Genomic DNA, 18,298 nt, shown 5'->3' with positions numbered 1-18,298 from the left:
CAGTGGCGTAACTAGGAATGGCGGGGCCCCGTGGCGAACTTTTGACTTGACTTTGACTTTTCAGACCCCAGAGTATAATAATTGGAGACCCAGGGGGAGAAAAACATTAAAAAACACTGTTACTCACCTATCTCCCGGCTCTGCTGCAGTCCTTCGCTGTCGGCCTCCGCTGTAGTCCATCTTCAATGACATCAGATGTCACATGACCCGTGACGCAGGCCGGGGTCATGAGACATCAGAAGACTAGGCCTGAAGCCTGCCCGGATCATGGAGAGGTAAGTAACAGTGTTTTTTATGTTTCTTGCCTCTCCCGGGCCTCCGATCATTATACTCGGAGTATAATGATAGTGTTTGTGGGGCCCGCAGTCTCACTTACCGATCCCGGCCCTGCCAGGATTGGTAAGTAAATAGGGCCCGTTACCGGCTGGAGTAACTCCAGCCAGTAATGGCCTATTAAGAAAAAAAAACAAAAACGCAGCGGTAGCAGCTGTCACCGGGCCCCTAATGTCCTGGGCCCTGTGGCAGCTGCCTCTGCTGCTACGGTGGTAGTTACGCCACTGGCTTTTCATACAAAATTAGATTAGAATGGGCCAATAACTATCTCTTCTCATTCTCCTATACACATGCACGTTCTGTTCAGCAGTCCATGTATGTGATTTGTGTGAAGAGAAGTGACAAAGGACCAGGCGTGTAGGAATCTAATAGACTGATATTTATCACCCCCAGCATCTGAGTGTCGGGAGGTTACCCACATAAAATGGTTGGTTATGGCCGACATTAGTCTAAGGCTGGTCGTGTCAGCAGAACCCAAATCAGACCTCTAATCTTGATGGGGTATTCCTAAACCTTCCCCAGGGGATGTTGGGGGGAGATAAAGATCGGGCTGTTATATTTTAACTGCTTGACAATTTTGCTCTTGGGTAAATAAGATTCTGCCAGTAGTCACAAGCAGTGGCTGCAAGTTTAGAAAATACGAAAGATCATCCTAAAGAGTTGGCCCAACAGCTATCTAATATGTATGGTCATCTTAACACAAAAAGTGATTTTTGTGTACTCACCTGTAAAATCCTTTTCTCGTTGTTTCACTGGGGGACACAGGACCCACCCATTGTTATTTTGTGTATGGGGTTTTATTTCTTCATAAATTTAGGTTTGTTTGTGGTTGTTGATTCCATATTCGTTTTGTGGACTCTCTCCTACTGCTGTGGTACAATACTGCCTGAGTGCACTGTCAGTGAGAGGGTATAGCCTGTGTGGGCGGAGCCAACTTCCTTCATTTCCCTAGTGTCCGCCTCCTAGTGGTCAGGTCTATACCCAAGGTGCTGTGTCCCCCAGTGAAATATTGCGAGAAATGTAAATTTACTCCCCTATCTGTGGTTCTGACCAAACCAAAATAACTGAAAATGAAAAACATAAAAGCAAACAAACATAAAAACCTTCAGAACTTGTTTCTTCGTCCTGATGATCTTCTAATGTTTGTCTACGTGTAGCTGGGACTACAGAAATGCTTTCATTCTCCAAGAACATGGCCTTCTGAATCTCCTCCACTTCTGCACTCCTGGCGATGGCTTTGGGCTCTGGTGTTCTGTCTGTGGCCTTCTCCTCTTCACTCTCATCTTCAAAATCATCATCGTAATCCTAAAAGAGTAACATCAGAGGGATATATATCAGCCAGATGTATATACATGTATACACTGATAACAGAGCACAAAAATTCCTTTTATATTTTGAACCTTTGTAGAATATTTTACAAAAAACATCTGAAAAACATAGTAATATTAGGGCTCATTCACACGGAGTTTTGTGGCAGCAGAAAAAAAGAAGCAACATGCCCCTTCTTATGGCTGACTCAGCCGCGGCGCGAGGATCCCTCCCGATTAGACCCATTCATTTGGGCCTAATCCGGAGCGGAATGCCGCAACGGGATGTTGGTGAACTGCATTGGCATTCCGCCACGGCTAGCCACAACTTTGTAATAAAATTAAAAATGTTTCTTTCTCCAGTTGTCAGGCTCTTTCCCCAACATTTCCTAAACAGATACTCACTCTGTAATCTCTGCTAAATCCATCTTGTGCAAATCAGACCGCATCTTACCGAGAAATCAGATTACATAGAAGGCTATGATAAGAAGAGGGGGTGGACTGAGCAACTGTTGAGCGACGGAGGAAAGACAAAGGCTCAGACAAAGGCTACTAGAGCCAGACGGGAAATTTCTATTGCACCCCAAGTGCTTAAAGGGGTTCTCCAACAAACATAAATATATTTAAAATTTGCAGACAATTAAAAGTTAAACTGCTGAGACTACCATCTGGGATTCTGTTGTCAGACCTTATGTATGCTCAGTTGTCAATGGATACAATAAATTCAGGCACTTTCTATAGTCTGGGACTTGTCAGAAACCCAGCCATGATGTCCTTATTGTGGACAGGTTATCAGGTAAGGACACTACATGTACAAAATGATAACCCAGCGACAATAAGGAAATCATGGCTGGGTTTCAGATCATACTAAGCTCCTGAATTCATGGTTGTATCCACTGGCAACTGATCAAGACGAGAGACTGTCACCACTAAGATGGTTAGAGAAAATCCTTAAATCCTTTACAAACGCGTTTAATTCACATCAATACTTCTCTATATTTGTCTTATATGTTCCTACTGCTGCTTCTGACTGAGAGAGCGTTATGACGCAGATTCTCCCCTACTTTCTGTGTGCAGTGTATGGCAATTCACAAAGCAGTTAGATTACATCCACCGAGTCAGAAAGAACTGAGAATTAAAGATAAAACATACAGGGTGAAACAACTACTAAAACGTACAGAATACAAGGCCTCTAATGGTTAGATACACTTTTAAGTCAAGTTACTTACTTCAAAATCTTCTTCATAGTTTGTGGATTCGTCATTTGCCGTATCAGTGTTATATAAAGTCTCCTCAATTTCCTTCAAGTAAAATGATAACAAATGGTAAGACATTATATTACACTGAAAAAAAGAAAAACATACTTAAAAACTACAGACAGGTTTGTTGAAAATAAAAGAAATGGACACGAAAGATGGATCTGTTGACAGGCACAGATAGAGCCATACGGATGAGCCATACAGATCCCTGGGATTATAAAGGGAGCCACTGGATCATTCTTCTAACAAAATACTCCTCCATGCAGGACATTTCCACCTGCCAGTTTTGACAGAACCTCTGATAGAGATGTAGTACAGAGCATAACAATGTAAAGTCAATGGTGCACTCAATGGTGCATTGCTCACTTTATTCAGCCCCCAGATCGTCATGTAAGTCACTTCTTCTATGTAACTCTATGAAAGCCTAGATCTTAGTTTTCATAGACTTAGGCTAAATGCACAGGAATGTGTGAGCAGCAATAAGTTCACTGTAGAATGGCACATGGGTGATAGCCGTGTGCTACCCACGCCTTCCACTGACCCATATGTATAGGCCCTGACCCTCTCCTAGCAGCAGAGTAGAACAACGGGATCAGACACGGTCAAACCCAACATGCCCAAACCTATGGTCTCAGATAAAAGCCACTTCTCAATTAAGAAGACACGCACACTGATCTGAAGTGAGTGTGCATGTACCCAGAGAACCAGGAGACATACCATTTATCTGATAAATCCAGTAGGCCTGTGCCATCAGTTACTGCTCTTACAATCTTATGATAACCCATAACCCTTACCCACGTTGATCTACTTTACACACATGCTGCACAATGATGAATAAGATGAAAAATAATCTTCATCCATTGTATGCAAGTGATAGGTACTGCGCACAGCTCACGTGTTCCCTACCGATCTCTCCAACACTAAAGTGTGTGGGTGTCGGAAACAGTTCCTGAGTGCAGCAAAAAGCTTTCATCTGTTCTTATGTAAATGTTTATGCTGCTGCACGCTAGAATGTGAGCTAAGACCCAGTGAGCACAGATAAAGCGATGCAAAGTGGGAGAATAAGTGTCATGGCTCGGTTTAGAAACCACTTTGAAGGGCAATCAAAGAAAATAGCAGAGAACGAAAAGTGTTTATCTGGCACGTCTTCCCAGTACATCACAGGGCCGGGTCCACCGCTGCAATTATTTCCAAAGGGCAGATGCTCCTGCTTTCAAGAAGATTGCTAGGTGAACAATAATCTGTCAGACAGGCTCTGCACTATGGCGTAGCTACCATGACTTTTTCCAGACACCAGAGTTTTGTTAAAAACTTTAATGAGTAACATGACTTTATCTTAAAGCGATAGTATGACACCCAGTCAGTAAAGGTCACCGTTACCTTGTCATCATTGCTTTCCTGCTTTGCTAGAGGTTCCCTGGGGCGGCTTTTATTCACTGGAATGTTTTCCTATTAAAATGGAAACAAAAACATTTTTACATTATTATAGCTGTAGAAAAAAAATTGTCATAAAAATAGCTACACCCCATAAGGCGGTGGAATAACTCAATCGTGGTCAACAGCGGAGGCCAGAAAAACTTCTCTCTTGATCATAGTTTTAAAGATAGTGAGCAAAACCGAACCGTCGGTTAGCTTTTGCTTCAGTGTGTTAGTGCAATGTCTATGACCTGACAGGACATCAATAGAGGATGGAAGGGAAGGGTGACAAGAATGTTACATGGGAGAAACACTGGCTCAGTGGTTAGCACTGTAGCCTTGAAGTGCTGGAGTTCTGGGTTCGAATCCCACAAGGAACAACATCTGCAAGGAGTTTGTATTTTCTCCCCGTGTTTGTGTGGATTTCCTTCCATTCTACAAAGACATACTGATAGGGAAAAAAATGTGATCTACATTAAAAAAAAAAAGTTACATGGTCTGTGAAGCATTTGATAATTGAGCATCAACGGTATTTGACCACCCGCTGATTTTCAATCGATGACCTATCCAAAGGGCAGGTCATCAATTGATAAAGCCCAGAAAACCCCCTCAAAGAGGTTATCCACTTTCTACAAGAGATGGGTTATCCTTAGGATAGGCCATCCATTTTAGATCCAAGGAGTGCGAAACCAAGGACCCCCACGGATTACCAGTACCGAGGCAGCGGGAGAGTCTATAGGACAGCAATGCATTTCCTACACTCGCTACTACACTTTGTACAATGTGTGAGCAGCGTGTCTCTCCCACACTACCTCCATACCGGTGATCTGCGGGGGTCTGATAACCAGGACCTGAGGATAGACCATCAAGTGTAGAAAGTGGATAATCCCTTTAGGTTTCACTCATATTGACCAAACATATAAGGCAGCTTATGTATTTGGCCAACAGCTATCTCTCCTGACACTCCCATCCCATGCCTTAGCTTGGCTGAGCGTGCACATATTCTCTGTAGGAAGAATGCCGCTCTCATTGGTGTGCAAACCAATTGCTATAGATTGCAAAAATTTACATTATAGTCCATCCTCTATACAGGTTTTATTAAAGGGATTAAAGTCCTCTAAGAAACTGCATTAAAAACAGAATCAAAACTGCATGCAGTTGATTTATTACATGGACTCTATACAAATGGATGGTCAACTGTTTTCAACCATATTCAGATGTGAGCTGGCCTGAGGTGGAGGTGTATAACTTAAAGGCCCCTTCACACGGGGTAAGCGCGCCGCTCATTTAGACACGTATACACGTGTCCGAGAGCGGCGCTTCAAAACAGAGCCCATTGATTTCTATGCAAAGTGCGTCTATATCGGCATATAAGCGTGCTTCCCATTGAAATCAATGGGCTCTCTTTTGAAGCGCCGCTCTCAGACACGTGCATATGTGTCTAAATGAGTGGCGCGCTTACGCCGTGTGAAGGGGCCCTAAGATTTTTGCTATGAGGTCTTGCAATGTCCACTCAGGCCCGGCTGTACATATAATGCAATGCATGCGTTTGGTGCACATCATACTACAATTCTGGTGCATTTCCAATAGTACTTGCCCCACGGTGTCTAAAACACGGCTGAATGAAATAAACTCGTGTACAATGACAAATACTTGAGCACATCCTAGGACTGATGATTTTATGATTTCTAGGAGAATATTATATTAGATCAGTGACAAGTACTGTAAATACGAAGGGGGTTTGTAATGTCTGCTGCTTCTGTGACCTCAGTAAGATCTACATAACATCAGTAAAATGAATGAATGTCCTGCGGTCCTTTACCTGAGAATCAGTTCTCTTTGTCTCGTGTGCACGTGTTCTACGGTCTTTTTTATCTCTGTGTCTTTGTTCCTTGTCTCCATCATATGAATTACTCTCCCTATGATGTTTTTGTCTAGTTCTATCTGAATCCTCAATCCTTAGGTCTGAATGTGACTCCCTCTCTCGTGTGCTGCGATGTCTCTTCTCTCTGTCTCTATGTTTTCTGTCGCTCCTTCTTCTTTCCCGGTCTGCATCTTGACTATTAAGCTCCTCGGTTTGTTTATGGTGCCGTGGGTTACGATCTTTGTGTTCTTCACTCTAGAAGATAATATATGAAATGAGTATATATTTAATGTTGGTCACTAATCTCACAATTCAGAAAAAACAAACCCTTAAATCGACCTAATAACATTAGAGGGGTTGTTCTCTGTTATAGCCCTCCAATAATAAGATTGTAACAGGGAGTCTCATATATAAGGGAGAAACCAGCAGAAAATGTTCCTTTCTACTGCAGAATTTCACAGCCCATACTTTGGACATCTACCAAAGCACGAGATGCTTTTTGTATTTGCTCTTCACCCTGGCTAATAAGAGTCACTAGGATATTCCAACGATTTATAATTGGTGGGGGTCGAGGATATGGGCCCCAAAACAATATGGAGAATGAAGAGAAAGCACCGCTGCAGCATTGCATCCCATCACAGCCACAAGCAGTGCAGAGTCCATTCAAGTAGTAGTTTCCTGTAAAACTAGGAGTGCCCTTGTGCAAAGAAAACATTGAACACAGCACTAAAGCAGCCCTTCATACCCTACATTCTCAAAGTCAGTCAGGGTCCCAGAGGATCACACCCTGACTGATCCCTAATACAAATGGGTTTTCAACACTAGGCAATGCCTTTTATGGTTTTACAGGCTTACAGATTGAAGACATATACATAAGGTGGTGATGGTGTACTGAAACACAAATTGTAACATGACGTGAATAAATTACCTCCCGTTTTCTCTCTTCCTTTTCTCGTCTTTCTCGAGGTCTCCTTTCTCGATCCTCACCTCTGTGTTTGCTTTTATCTAGGATTGAAACAGATTAACCACATATACACATTAGCTGTCGCTTTATTTTTTCCAGTCCTTCCGCTGTCCGTTTAATTGCATTGGGCATGTGATGGATGCAGCCAGTCAGTGGCCGCAGCAGTCAGGTGCTGTATTACCGCCATCTTGGCTCCTATGACATAGCCATAATGACGGTAAAAGGGCACACGATGTAAGCGGCCACTGATTGGTTGCCTTAATCACATGCTCTATGCAAGTAGATGGACATAGGGAGCACTGGAGAAAAGACAACAGTAGTAGGGGAAACGTGGTGGCTCAGTGGTTAGCACTACAGCCTTGCAGCACTGGAGTCCTGGGTTCAGATTCTGCCAAGGACAACATCTGCAAGGAGTTTGTATGTTCTCCCCGTGTTTGCATGGATTCCCTTCCATACTCCAAAGACATACTGATAGGGAAAGTAGATTGTGATCCCTATGTGGGGCTCACAATCAACATTAAAAAAAAAAAAGGACAACAGTATTGCTGGTTTTCTGGGGACTGGTGAGTAGTTTCATTATATAAGGCCACTTGCTACTAGGACCTGCAATATATCAAAGCCACAATACAGAAAATTGCAATGTGAGAGGAACCACTATAGTTCTAAAGAAATACAAGGTGCTTACAAAAAGACTGCAAGGAATTTCACAAAGAAACTCACAGCTTAAAAGGGAACTGGTCGGGAGATTCAAAATGCCCAAACCTGGGGTAGCCTGAAATCCTGACAGGTTCCCTCTGTACAAACAACTACAGTATGTTTTACAGTCTAAGCAGGAGCTATACCAGCAGGGAGATGGGCCCATTGGACAGTTCCTGGCTGGTTTCTCTCCTCCAGGCTCAGCTTGATTGACAAGTCTCTCCCTACTTGTGTAAAAAGAAAGACCTGTCACCCATACCAAGCCAGGTGGGGAGACACACAGTGCGCAATTCACCTTAATATTGCCTTGGGGGTTTTTTTCTGTCAGGATTTCACACTATGAATATCCTGACAGGTTCCCTTTAGACAAGTACAAATACAATAAAATCCTTATTTATAATCACATCTTACACTGTAGTGCAGGGCTCAGCAACCTTCAGCACTCCAGCTGTTATGAGACTACAACTCCCAGCATGAAGACTTGCTCTGCTGTTCTTGGAACTCCCATGGAAGTGAATGGCACATGTTGGGAGTTCAAATTTCACAGCAGCTGGAGTGCCAAAATGTTGCTGACCCCTGCTCTAGTGACACCGGAGCTGTATTTAAAATTCTGCCAGTCAGACACCACAGATTAGCTCCTCCTCCTTGTCAGATGTGAACTTAGAGCTTAGCTATAACTGTAAACATGTTTTTGAGACTCCTGTATTGTCTCTTACCTAGACTGTCTCTCATCTTCCTTTCCTCCCTACCCAGATCAGATGTTCCATATTCCTTATCCGACTTCTCTCCAATGTCCGTTTTGTCCCTTCTTTTCTCTCGGTCCTTGGTCGTGTGCTTTTCTGATAGGTGAGGTTTGTCCGTGTCCCTTTCTCTTGCTTTCTCCCTATCCCTACGGCGCTCTCTAACATCATCCCTCTCTCTGTCGGCATGTCTGTCTCTCTCCGTATACTTTAGACGCTCTCTTTCATCTGTCTTCTCGTCAGGCTTATGTCTGCGTCGTGATTGTTCATCGCGATCTTCCTCCCTGTGATGTCTTCTTTCCTTATGTCTCCTCTCATTGGTGCTATCAGATGGCATTCCCTATAGAATGAGAAGAAAATGACGCCAAAATCAAATCCAATTAAAGCGTACCTAAACTTTTTTTCTTTTGTCATAAATGCACACCTCAGCTATAGATAAAGTTTGTGGTATATTTTATACAACACTTATTTGCCTCTGTCACTGATCAAATGTATGCAATAGAAGTCTATGGAGGGGAAGAAAAAGGAGATCTCCTCAAAAAGAGAGACATCAGAAACATATAGACCATTCTTTTTCACAATACAGCTGGGTTATCAGGAATTACTATCCAGCCTTTTCCTGACAGAAAATACTCAGTTAACACTGACAGCCTCATATCTCTTTCTACTTTTCCACTTCTCCCTCCATAAAATCTACTGTAAATTGACAATTCTTGTGTATGGAGTTCAGACTGAATGAATCAGATAAGATTTGTATATTGTCGGCCCCATATAGCGCTCACAATGTACATTTTTCCATACCAGTATGTTTTTGGAGTATGGGAGGAAATTCAGAGGAAATCCACGTAAACACGGGGAGAACATACAATCTCCTTGCATATGTTGTTCCTGGCAGGATTCAAACCCAGGACTCCAGCTCTGCAAGGCTGCAGTGCTAACCATTGAGCCACTGTGTTGTCCCCCAAATTGCAAATTTTGTTCCCTTCACCTGCACGTTTGATTTGTGAAAAAATTAATAAAAGTTAACTTACTTTGTACACACATGACTATGTGCCCAGTCCGTGTGCTAGCCGTGTTTATCTTGGCTAGCACACTGACCCATTAATGTCTATGGCACCATACACACGACCGTGTGTTTTCATGGTTCGGTGTATGGGGCCGTGAGCAGCGAGCATAACTCAGGAAAGGTCCCATCCCGATCCATTCACAGATGAATGGAATGGAATCACAGATGACCTCCGTGTGCCGCCCGCGCTGTTCAATCACGGTCGGTGACATGCACACAGTCGGTGACATGCACACGGTCGGTGACATGCACACGGTCGATGACATGCACACGGTCATGTGAATGCCGCCTAACTTGGAGAGAGAGATCTGACAAATAAATGCAATACCGTAGCAGGTATACAGGATCTTTACTGGGACGCAGTTACTATCAATTACTTGTTATTCATATAGTGCTTACATATTCCGAAGCTCAGTACAAAGATACCTCTCACATCGGTCTTTGCAGAGCTCTATTCAGTGTAAATACTGAGCTGCTCCCGGCGTTGCGATACTGATGATTTCCTGCGGCTACATTAAACCTACAGCTACAGACTAATAGACTGGTGGCCTTGTAATTTCAGGCATGAAATCATTCATATCTCATACTATGTATGACAAGTAGCATTTAGTTCTCCGCCGTCTCCTAGGTTACAGCAAATTGCGCCGGCTCTGCTGAGAACGCTACGCTTCACCGACAACCATTTGGTTTTTACTTTAAATGCAGGAGGCATCCAGGGAGTAAGTATATAATCAGAGGAGGATCAGACTGAATATTTAGCAGAAACAATCCAAATATAAAGTCACACGTAGGGAAAACAAATGTGTCACCTTTAGGTGTTTCTTGAGTTCCTCCGACGTCCAGGTGTCCCCCTTGGATTTGTGCTACAAAATATACAAACAGTTAAAGAGTTACTAACTTTTCTGACAATTTCTTCTCATATAATAGAGCATGTGATTCTGGACCTAAATGTAATGCACCTTATTAAAAAATGTTGTTGTTTTCTATCTCTTTACTTTGCTGTTCATTTGATGTTACTAAGAAAGTTCCGTCTTTAGAAACCTGCAGGCTCAAGATGGTAAGGATCCATTCACGTGGAGGAAAATGGTGAGGAATTTGGTGTGGAATGTTCAACGCTGAAAAAAAAGCTCCCACTGACTTCAATGGGTTCTGCTAGTGGGAAAAAAAAGCTAGCGGCACCCACTGAAGTCATTGGGAGGCTTTTTTTTCAGTGTGGAAAATTCCACACCACATTCCTCACCATTTTCCTCTGCGTGAATGGACCCTAACGAAGTAAGTGGAGGGGGAGGGGCAGGTCCCTCTTTTCACAGCCTCTGCAGGTTTTCACATCGCTTTGGATGACTGACATCTCAGTATTAGGCTTAGCTGGTAAGGGCCATGGCTAATATGCTACATTGTGTGCTAAAAAAAACCGTACCCACATTTTTGGCGGAAATTGGGCTAAAGTACAAAGTAAAACTGGAACATTTATACCAAGAGAAAAAGCCGCACATACAAGTATGCACATCCAAAGGGTATGATATATATAGGAAATATTTTTCATTGAAAAATCTAAATGGATAAAAAAAAAAAAACATTAAAAACAAATAACTGACTTTGCCTAAATGTAGATGAAATAGACAGCAAAATGTGTGGAGTTCTCCAATATCACCTCAGGGGCGGAGCGCCATTCCCCCGGTTCTGGTTTCTTGGCCATTATTTACACACCTGGATCTTTTTTCTTCCCTGCCCGGATATCACATTATTAATGGTTGGCTTATTATTGTGTTAGGTATTTGCACACCTGCCGATTTCTCAATATTGTACTGCCACTTTGTCTGTACGGATATCATTTTGGTTGTAATTCACCTATCACTTAGTTGTTTTTTTTGCGAGGGGGGGGGGGGATTGTCATCACCATCACAATATAATTTCGTTATCTGTTGCATTTTTATTTTGTGTTTAGATATATTTCCCCCTGCAATCCAGAAGTGCTTGTTTTTCTAAAGCCCGGTTCACATTTGCGTTCGGGCCATTCCGTTCCCCTATCACAATATGGCTCCATTCACTTACATTATTGAAAAAGTCACATGCCGATACAGATCACTGGTTACATAATGGGAAAACAAAATTGTTTTGTAGCCCCTGTCTTAAACATAGGTTAGTGGAATGAGGGAGCCTAGTGTGAACCTAGCGCTGATGGAGGAGGTACAATATATACCAGATATTTTCTATAAGGGGGCATTCACACTTGCGCCCGTGTCCGCCCTGTGTCACTCCGCCGGGGCTCCGTTCTATTCCCCAGAGAAACTGCATAGGGGACGGCTTCCTGGCAGTCAATTTTAAAACCCATTTTCTTGAACAGGTTTTAAAAGCAAACCTCTAGTGTCCGTATGCAGGCTCTCTGCGGGGAAACTGTTGGTTTTTTTTTTACTGGACACAAAGTCCTCCATGTCCAACTTTGAGTCCGGCCAAAAAAAACCCTGTTTCCCCGCGAAAATGCTGCATACGGACACCGGCGGTTTGCTTTTAAAACCCGTTCAAGTAAATGGGTTTTAAAACAGACCGCCGGGAAGCCGTCCCCTATGCAGTTTTTCCAGGGCTTAGGACGGAAACCCGGAGGAGTGACACTGGGCGACACGGGCGCAAGTGTGAACACCCCCTAAGCAATCTGCAGCGCTTCAGTATAATACCTGATGCCCATTTTAGGGACTTTTCCACAAAAATAACTAGATTTAAATTTGAAGACAATAAAAAGTTAAACATTTTTGCAAATATAAAGAATTTAAAGTTTTACAGAGTTGTAAATATTTTCTGTAACCATCTTAGAGGTGACCGTGTCCTTTCTTGATCAGTGGCCATTGGATGTGACGATGAATGGAAGAACTTTCTATAGTTTGGGACTATCTACGATTTTCTTATTGTGGACAGGTTACCCGACACACTACATGTATGAGAAGATAACATCCTGATCAGATTTCTGACAAGTTCCAGCAATCATGGTCATATCAATTGGCAACCGATCAAGACAACAGACTGTCACCACTAAGAACTTTAAGACTCTGCTAAATTTGTAATTACTTATGACTGAGATGGGAATATGGGGCTATAAGTCTCAGGCACCAGGCCATGAATTTCAGAAACAGTTGAATACAGCCGCTCTGCTGCTTGTATCTGATGCTCCCCCAGGGGGGCGCCGCTGGCCCGTTCCAATACACATATACCAGGTCCTATTTTGCTCCATGCCAATGGAGCAGAACGGAGCTGAAGCCCCTAATAAGGCAAGAGCATCGCAAAATGCACTTGGAGGATACTAAGATGTCACTCCAAGTGTATTCTGCAGCAAAATCTGCCCCACCACAGATGGCCCACTCATTTGTGTGCATAGAACCTAACTCTTACCCACTCCTGAGACTTCCAGGAACAGCCTAGACCAGTCACATTCAGCTGCTTCTGTAACTCCAGACCACATCAGTGTCCTCATAGCCATGACCACTGAGGTCAATGACTGCCAACAGCAGTCACGACAGGCATAGGCCTCTACATCACCCAACGGAAGCCAAAAAATATTTCCTTTTAGCTTCCACTGTGCTGGTATAAGATAGTATGACTTTTGCTTACTTACTCGCTTTTCTATGCAGTATACATTTATCTTACATGGAAGCCCCTGTATGAGTCAGGCCACAGTTGACGCAATCCGCAGCAGACGTTGCATAGGTTACATGTGTATTTTGCTGCAGATTATACAATTCCACAGCAAAAAAAAAACAAAAAAAACAACACACAATACCATGCCTATAGAGTGGCATACATCTAAGCGTTCTGCCATAGGAATCCAGCAGGAAACCCTGTTGTGAATGCAGTCCGAACAGAGCTTAACCCTTAATACGACAGAGCACAGCTTCTCAGGTGCCATCTGCCAGCAAGAGAAGGATAAGCCGCTGCGGCTTCATTCTCTGATGCTCTACACAGTGCACATAATCTCCTTCTATACACTGGTATTTGCTTCGGAAATCCTTTTACGTGGATAAACCAAATGGGCAGAATAAAACTCATCCCAGGACATGAATTTACGCAATTACCCAAAAACAGCATTTATCGACTGGCGACTTGTGTCTGGGATTACTGAACACTGAAAATCCCCCTTTTTTTTATCCAAAAGTTGACTACTGTATATTGAATATCAATGTTCTGCACTACTAGGGTGAACTCGGGTCAGTCAGGTTGGAAGCAAAGTTGCATGCGGTTTTGGTGCAGTTTTTGATTTTATAAAAGAAACACAATATAGAATTGTGTTTACTGTGTAAAATTGAAAAACGTCACCAAAAACTGCATTAAATCTGCTTTCAAATGTAGTTTCAATGCAGTTTTACCTGGACATGGACAGCCCCTTTAAATATTAAGGCACACCCTAGGAGGTCCCTCATAGCAAGACTGAACTGATTTCAGGTATAACTTGTATCTGTTTTCTGGCATGAGTAAAGATAAATCTGTCGCCCTTCATAAATGGCGGACAGCCACGGTCAGTCAGAAGCAGTAAAGATGCTTTAATTCATTAGAAAGCCGGTGATTGATTCCTATGAGAATAAACATGCGACAAACTATACATCCAATTAATGATATAATATCCTTAAGTAAAACGATGGCGACCCTGGCATAGAATGATTAAGTCTTACTTCAGCCAAAATTGGTTCCTGCCCCAACAACACAGCCTTGATGTTTATGGACGTGTTTTGCCCACTAATGATCCGTTTCTTATTGTCAGAGAGCATGTCTATGGCTAGATTTATATCTTCACACGGGTCTCCATTGTGCGGGTCCCCTGACTGGGCTGATCCCCTGGGTGCACAGAAAGGGTCACAGCAGGCTCTACCTGCTCAGGAGGCTGAGGGATCTTGGAGTCCAGGGGTCACTTCTTAGGGCCTTTTTCATCCCTGTGGTAGCATCTTTTTCGGTGTGGCCTGCTGGGGGAGTAACTTACCAGCCAGGGACAGGAATAGACGACAGGCTGATCAGAAGGGCCAGCTCTGTCCTGGGGAGCCCCCTGGAGGCAGTACAGGTGGTGGGTGACAGAAGGATACTGTCCGTGGTGACCTCCATGCTGGAGAACAAATCCCACCCCATGTATGAGACCTTGACAGCAATTGGCAGCACTGTAAGTGACCGTCTGCTTCACCCCAAGTGTCAGTATCGGGGATCCACAGTCAGACTGTACAACCAACACCAAGCTACGTTGAGATCACTCCATACAGAGAACTGAAAGACCTTTAAATTGTGATATCCCTTCCACTACAATTTTTTTCCTTTACCATTTTATCTGTACCTCCTGTCAATGTAATGCCTATACCGTGGAGCTTTTGTAATTGTATATTCTATTATGAGGGGCGTCTGAAAAGTTCGCAGCCCACCCATGAAATCTTTTTCACATAGTCTTGTTTTGCAACAGAATATGTTTTTTAGTTATTTGAAAGGTCTCAGGAGTAGAGATGAGCGAGTACTATTCGAAACAGTAGTTTCGAATAGCACACTGTCATTGGAATGAATGGGAGTGGACGACACGCAGGGAGATAAGCGGCAGGATGCCGGCACCGGCTGCGTCCATTCATTCCTATGGGAGAGTGCTATTCGAAATTATCGTTTCGAATAGTACTCACTCATCTCTACTCATGAGCAATCTGGATGTATTTTGCTGTTATTTTGCAGTCTGCAATTCACTCCTGAGGTTTCCAACTGTTTCAGCACCCACCCCATTCCCCTGATTTGGCTCCCTCAGACTACCACCTAATGCCACAGATGAGAAGGCACCTTGGTGGAAGTTGTTTTCCTTCTGATGAAGCCGTTATGGACGTCGTAAGGGATAGAGATGAGCGAACACTGTTCGGATCAGCCGTTCCGAACAGCACGCTCCCATAGAAATGAATGGAAGCACCTGGCACGGCGACTGGCCGCTGGCAAAGTGTACGTGTTCGCTCATCTCTAGTAAGGGACTTTTTGGAGTAGCAGAATGGAACGTTCTACCACAGTGGAATAATGAACCTCCAAGAGCGATGGCATACATGTGTGACCCTCAAAGGAGTCTATGTTGAGAACTGACTGCAACATTTCGACTCACAGTCACTACTTCTGGGTCGGGCCACAAACTTTTCAGGCGCCTCTCGTATCTACGCTGCTGTAACACACTGAATTTCCCCATGGTGGACTATTAAAGGATTATCTCTCTTATCTCATAAAACAGCGGTTGCCCGCAGACCCCATAGTCTATAATGAAGTCTGCCGGGTGTCCACCGTTTCTATAATGAAACCAACAAAGAACAGTCCTCCGTGCAGAACTTTACTCTTTTCCGATTGTTGGCTGTTTCTGTGCAGATGTAAACCTAGCCTCTGTTTTGACAATTTGTGAATTCATTTTTTTTTTTAAAGCACCTTATCTTATCTTACTAGAACATAAAAATAAAGGGATTGTCAGGACTAATGAAATATTAAAGCCAAGCGAAACAAAATTTGTAATATTTTATTACCTTTGTGGCGTTCCCAGTGCAGTCATGTGATCATAGGTGGTGGTTTCTGTGACGTCATGTATACCTTCTCATATCCTGTGCCTCACTCTCCTGGCACAGCATCTGTATTATTTGGTGTGGGCCGGCTTAGCTCTGTCTTCCTCCATCTATCTCCTGTGTCTAGTATGTATGCAGAGAAAGCAGAGATTGAGCGCATGCGCAGTAGAGACCGGTGCTGTGAACCTAGGAAGCCCATTTCAAAATGCACACAATCATGCTCAGTAAAAACTGCCAGATGAAACACGGATTGGTATCTGAGTATCATCTGTGGTTTTCGTTGATCCATTCATTTAAAGATAAGGCCATATCTAGTGGATCTTCACTACGGCTCAGTCAATCAGACACAAAAACTACGGCTGTGTGTATAGGCCCATAGAAATTACGGTAATCGGTTCACAGGTTATCTGCAATTGCTGACCCACAACTGCGCCAGAAGAGCGAGGTACAGGATACGACAAGGTGTATGTGACATCACAGAAACCACTGCGGATGATCAACTGATCGCATTGGGAATGAGACAAAGGGGGCCATACTGTCAACAAAAATATATTAAAAAAATTGCTTCAGCTGTCATTAATATTTAATTGATGCAGTAAATAGAAAATGTCCTGAACAACCCCTTTAAATGGATCCATGTGTTTACCATGCAATGGTCCATTCACACTGAGGAAGATGGTGAGGAATTTGAGCGCTGAAAAAAAAGCCTTCAATGGGTTCCTTTTTCTAGCGTCCTAAAATGGCTAATCCTATTTTATAACATGATTGCCTATTGCTAGGATATTCCATTACTTTACGATCACCAATGCGGAGTGTGCTGACCCTTCTTCTTCACTGCTTTCACCTATACAATGGTGCCCTGACCACCAGTTTGTAGCAAACAGGATCACAACTCTCTGGGACCCACAGCCATCTCCATCACACGGGTCGACCCCCCAATGAATGAGGGGGAGAAAAACTGCAACAGTAACTTGATATTCACCCTAAGGGTACATTCACACTGAGGAATTTGGAGCTGATTTTGAGGTCCTGTCTCCGCCTAAAATCAGCCCCAATTCATTTCAATGTCAAGCAGATGCTGTTTTTGTTTCTTTCAGCTATTCGCCAAAAATTTGCATCATGCTCGATATTCAGGCTGAGAACTCCCATTTCGACAATTCTGGGGGTGGAAATATACCACCTGGACGGCGCACAATTTATTATGGAATATGCAATTTCCACGGCAGATTCAGCAGTCAAAAAAATCTTCCGAATTCCTGAAACTGAATTTTTCAATCTAGCCTACCATTTCTACTGTGGATTCCATTGCGAATACACATGAAATGTTCCTGCTGTGTATTTACAATAGTGTGAATATGGGCCAGAGGTCCAGGATGCTGCCCCTGGGCTGTGCATGGGAGGGCTGATAGAAATCCCGCACACAAGGGCTCATAGCTATGCAAACATCATTTTGGTTTCATTTATTTGCAACATCCTGCACATAGATTTGTGGCGCCACCTGTTGTGGAACTACAAGTCACAGGATGGCTGCCGGGGTATGCTGAAACATGCAGGGACACAAGATGGACGCAGTAAGGTAAGTAATGCATGTATACTTCACCCTGTCTGGCTGCATGCTCCTCGGACCGTCTTCTTCACCATGCAGCACTCAGCCCGAGCCTCTCCGTTACCAAGCCAAACACTCCGCTCTGTTGACTAGATGGGCCGGCGCCATGACAGCCAGGCTCCTAGTCACTGCGCATGCGAACTGACATAGTCACCATGGCAACGGCGGCGTCACCTTACTTGGCAACTGCAGCCGGGGAGCGCGTCCTCTGAGCCTGCGCGTACACGAGCGCTCACTGCTCAGCGCGCATGCGTACTACTGTGTATACCTCTATACCTACACTACTGTGTATGCTGCTGATATTGTTCGCATTATAGCTGGAAAAACAGACTTTTTTGCAGGCAGATTTTGAGGCGGAATCTGCCTCAAAAAACTCAAAGGGAATCAGTAGCAGTTTTTTTTTCCTCTAGCTGATATCTTCAGGCAGATTCTTCCTTGAAAAACTTATTGAAATGAATGAGAAATGGAAAAAAAAAACACAATGCATTTTTTGGAGCAGCTTTTCATGCAGAAA

The 18,298-nt window shown here is 43.5% G+C and overlaps 1 protein-coding gene across 1 annotated transcript in view; it reads right to left on the bottom strand.

Annotated features, from left to right (window-relative positions):
* The window catches only part of DYNC2I1 (dynein 2 intermediate chain 1), a 46,469-nt gene extending 28,544 nt beyond the window's left edge, over positions 1–17,925 (bottom strand). Inside the window, exons 1-8 of the mRNA XM_075271521.1 lie at positions 17,779–17,925; positions 10,455–10,508; positions 8,556–8,919; positions 7,108–7,184; positions 6,138–6,434; positions 4,280–4,348; positions 2,870–2,941; positions 1,437–1,638 (exon numbers count right to left, since the gene is read on the bottom strand). Of these exons, the coding sequence (XP_075127622.1) occupies positions 1,437–1,638; positions 2,870–2,941; positions 4,280–4,348; positions 6,138–6,434; positions 7,108–7,184; positions 8,556–8,919; positions 10,455–10,508; positions 17,779–17,793 (1,150 nt within the window). The 5' untranslated portion in view covers positions 17,794–17,925. The remainder of the gene's footprint in view (positions 1–1,436; positions 1,639–2,869; positions 2,942–4,279; positions 4,349–6,137; positions 6,435–7,107; positions 7,185–8,555; positions 8,920–10,454; positions 10,509–17,778) is intronic.
* Between the last annotated feature and the right edge of the window lie 373 nt (positions 17,926–18,298).

This window comes from Leptodactylus fuscus, chromosome 4 (genome assembly GCF_031893055.1).
Source record: "Leptodactylus fuscus isolate aLepFus1 chromosome 4, aLepFus1.hap2, whole genome shotgun sequence".
Classification (NCBI taxonomy): domain Eukaryota; kingdom Metazoa; phylum Chordata; class Amphibia; order Anura; family Leptodactylidae; genus Leptodactylus; species Leptodactylus fuscus.
This window is presented reverse-complemented; position numbering and strand designations above follow the sequence as displayed.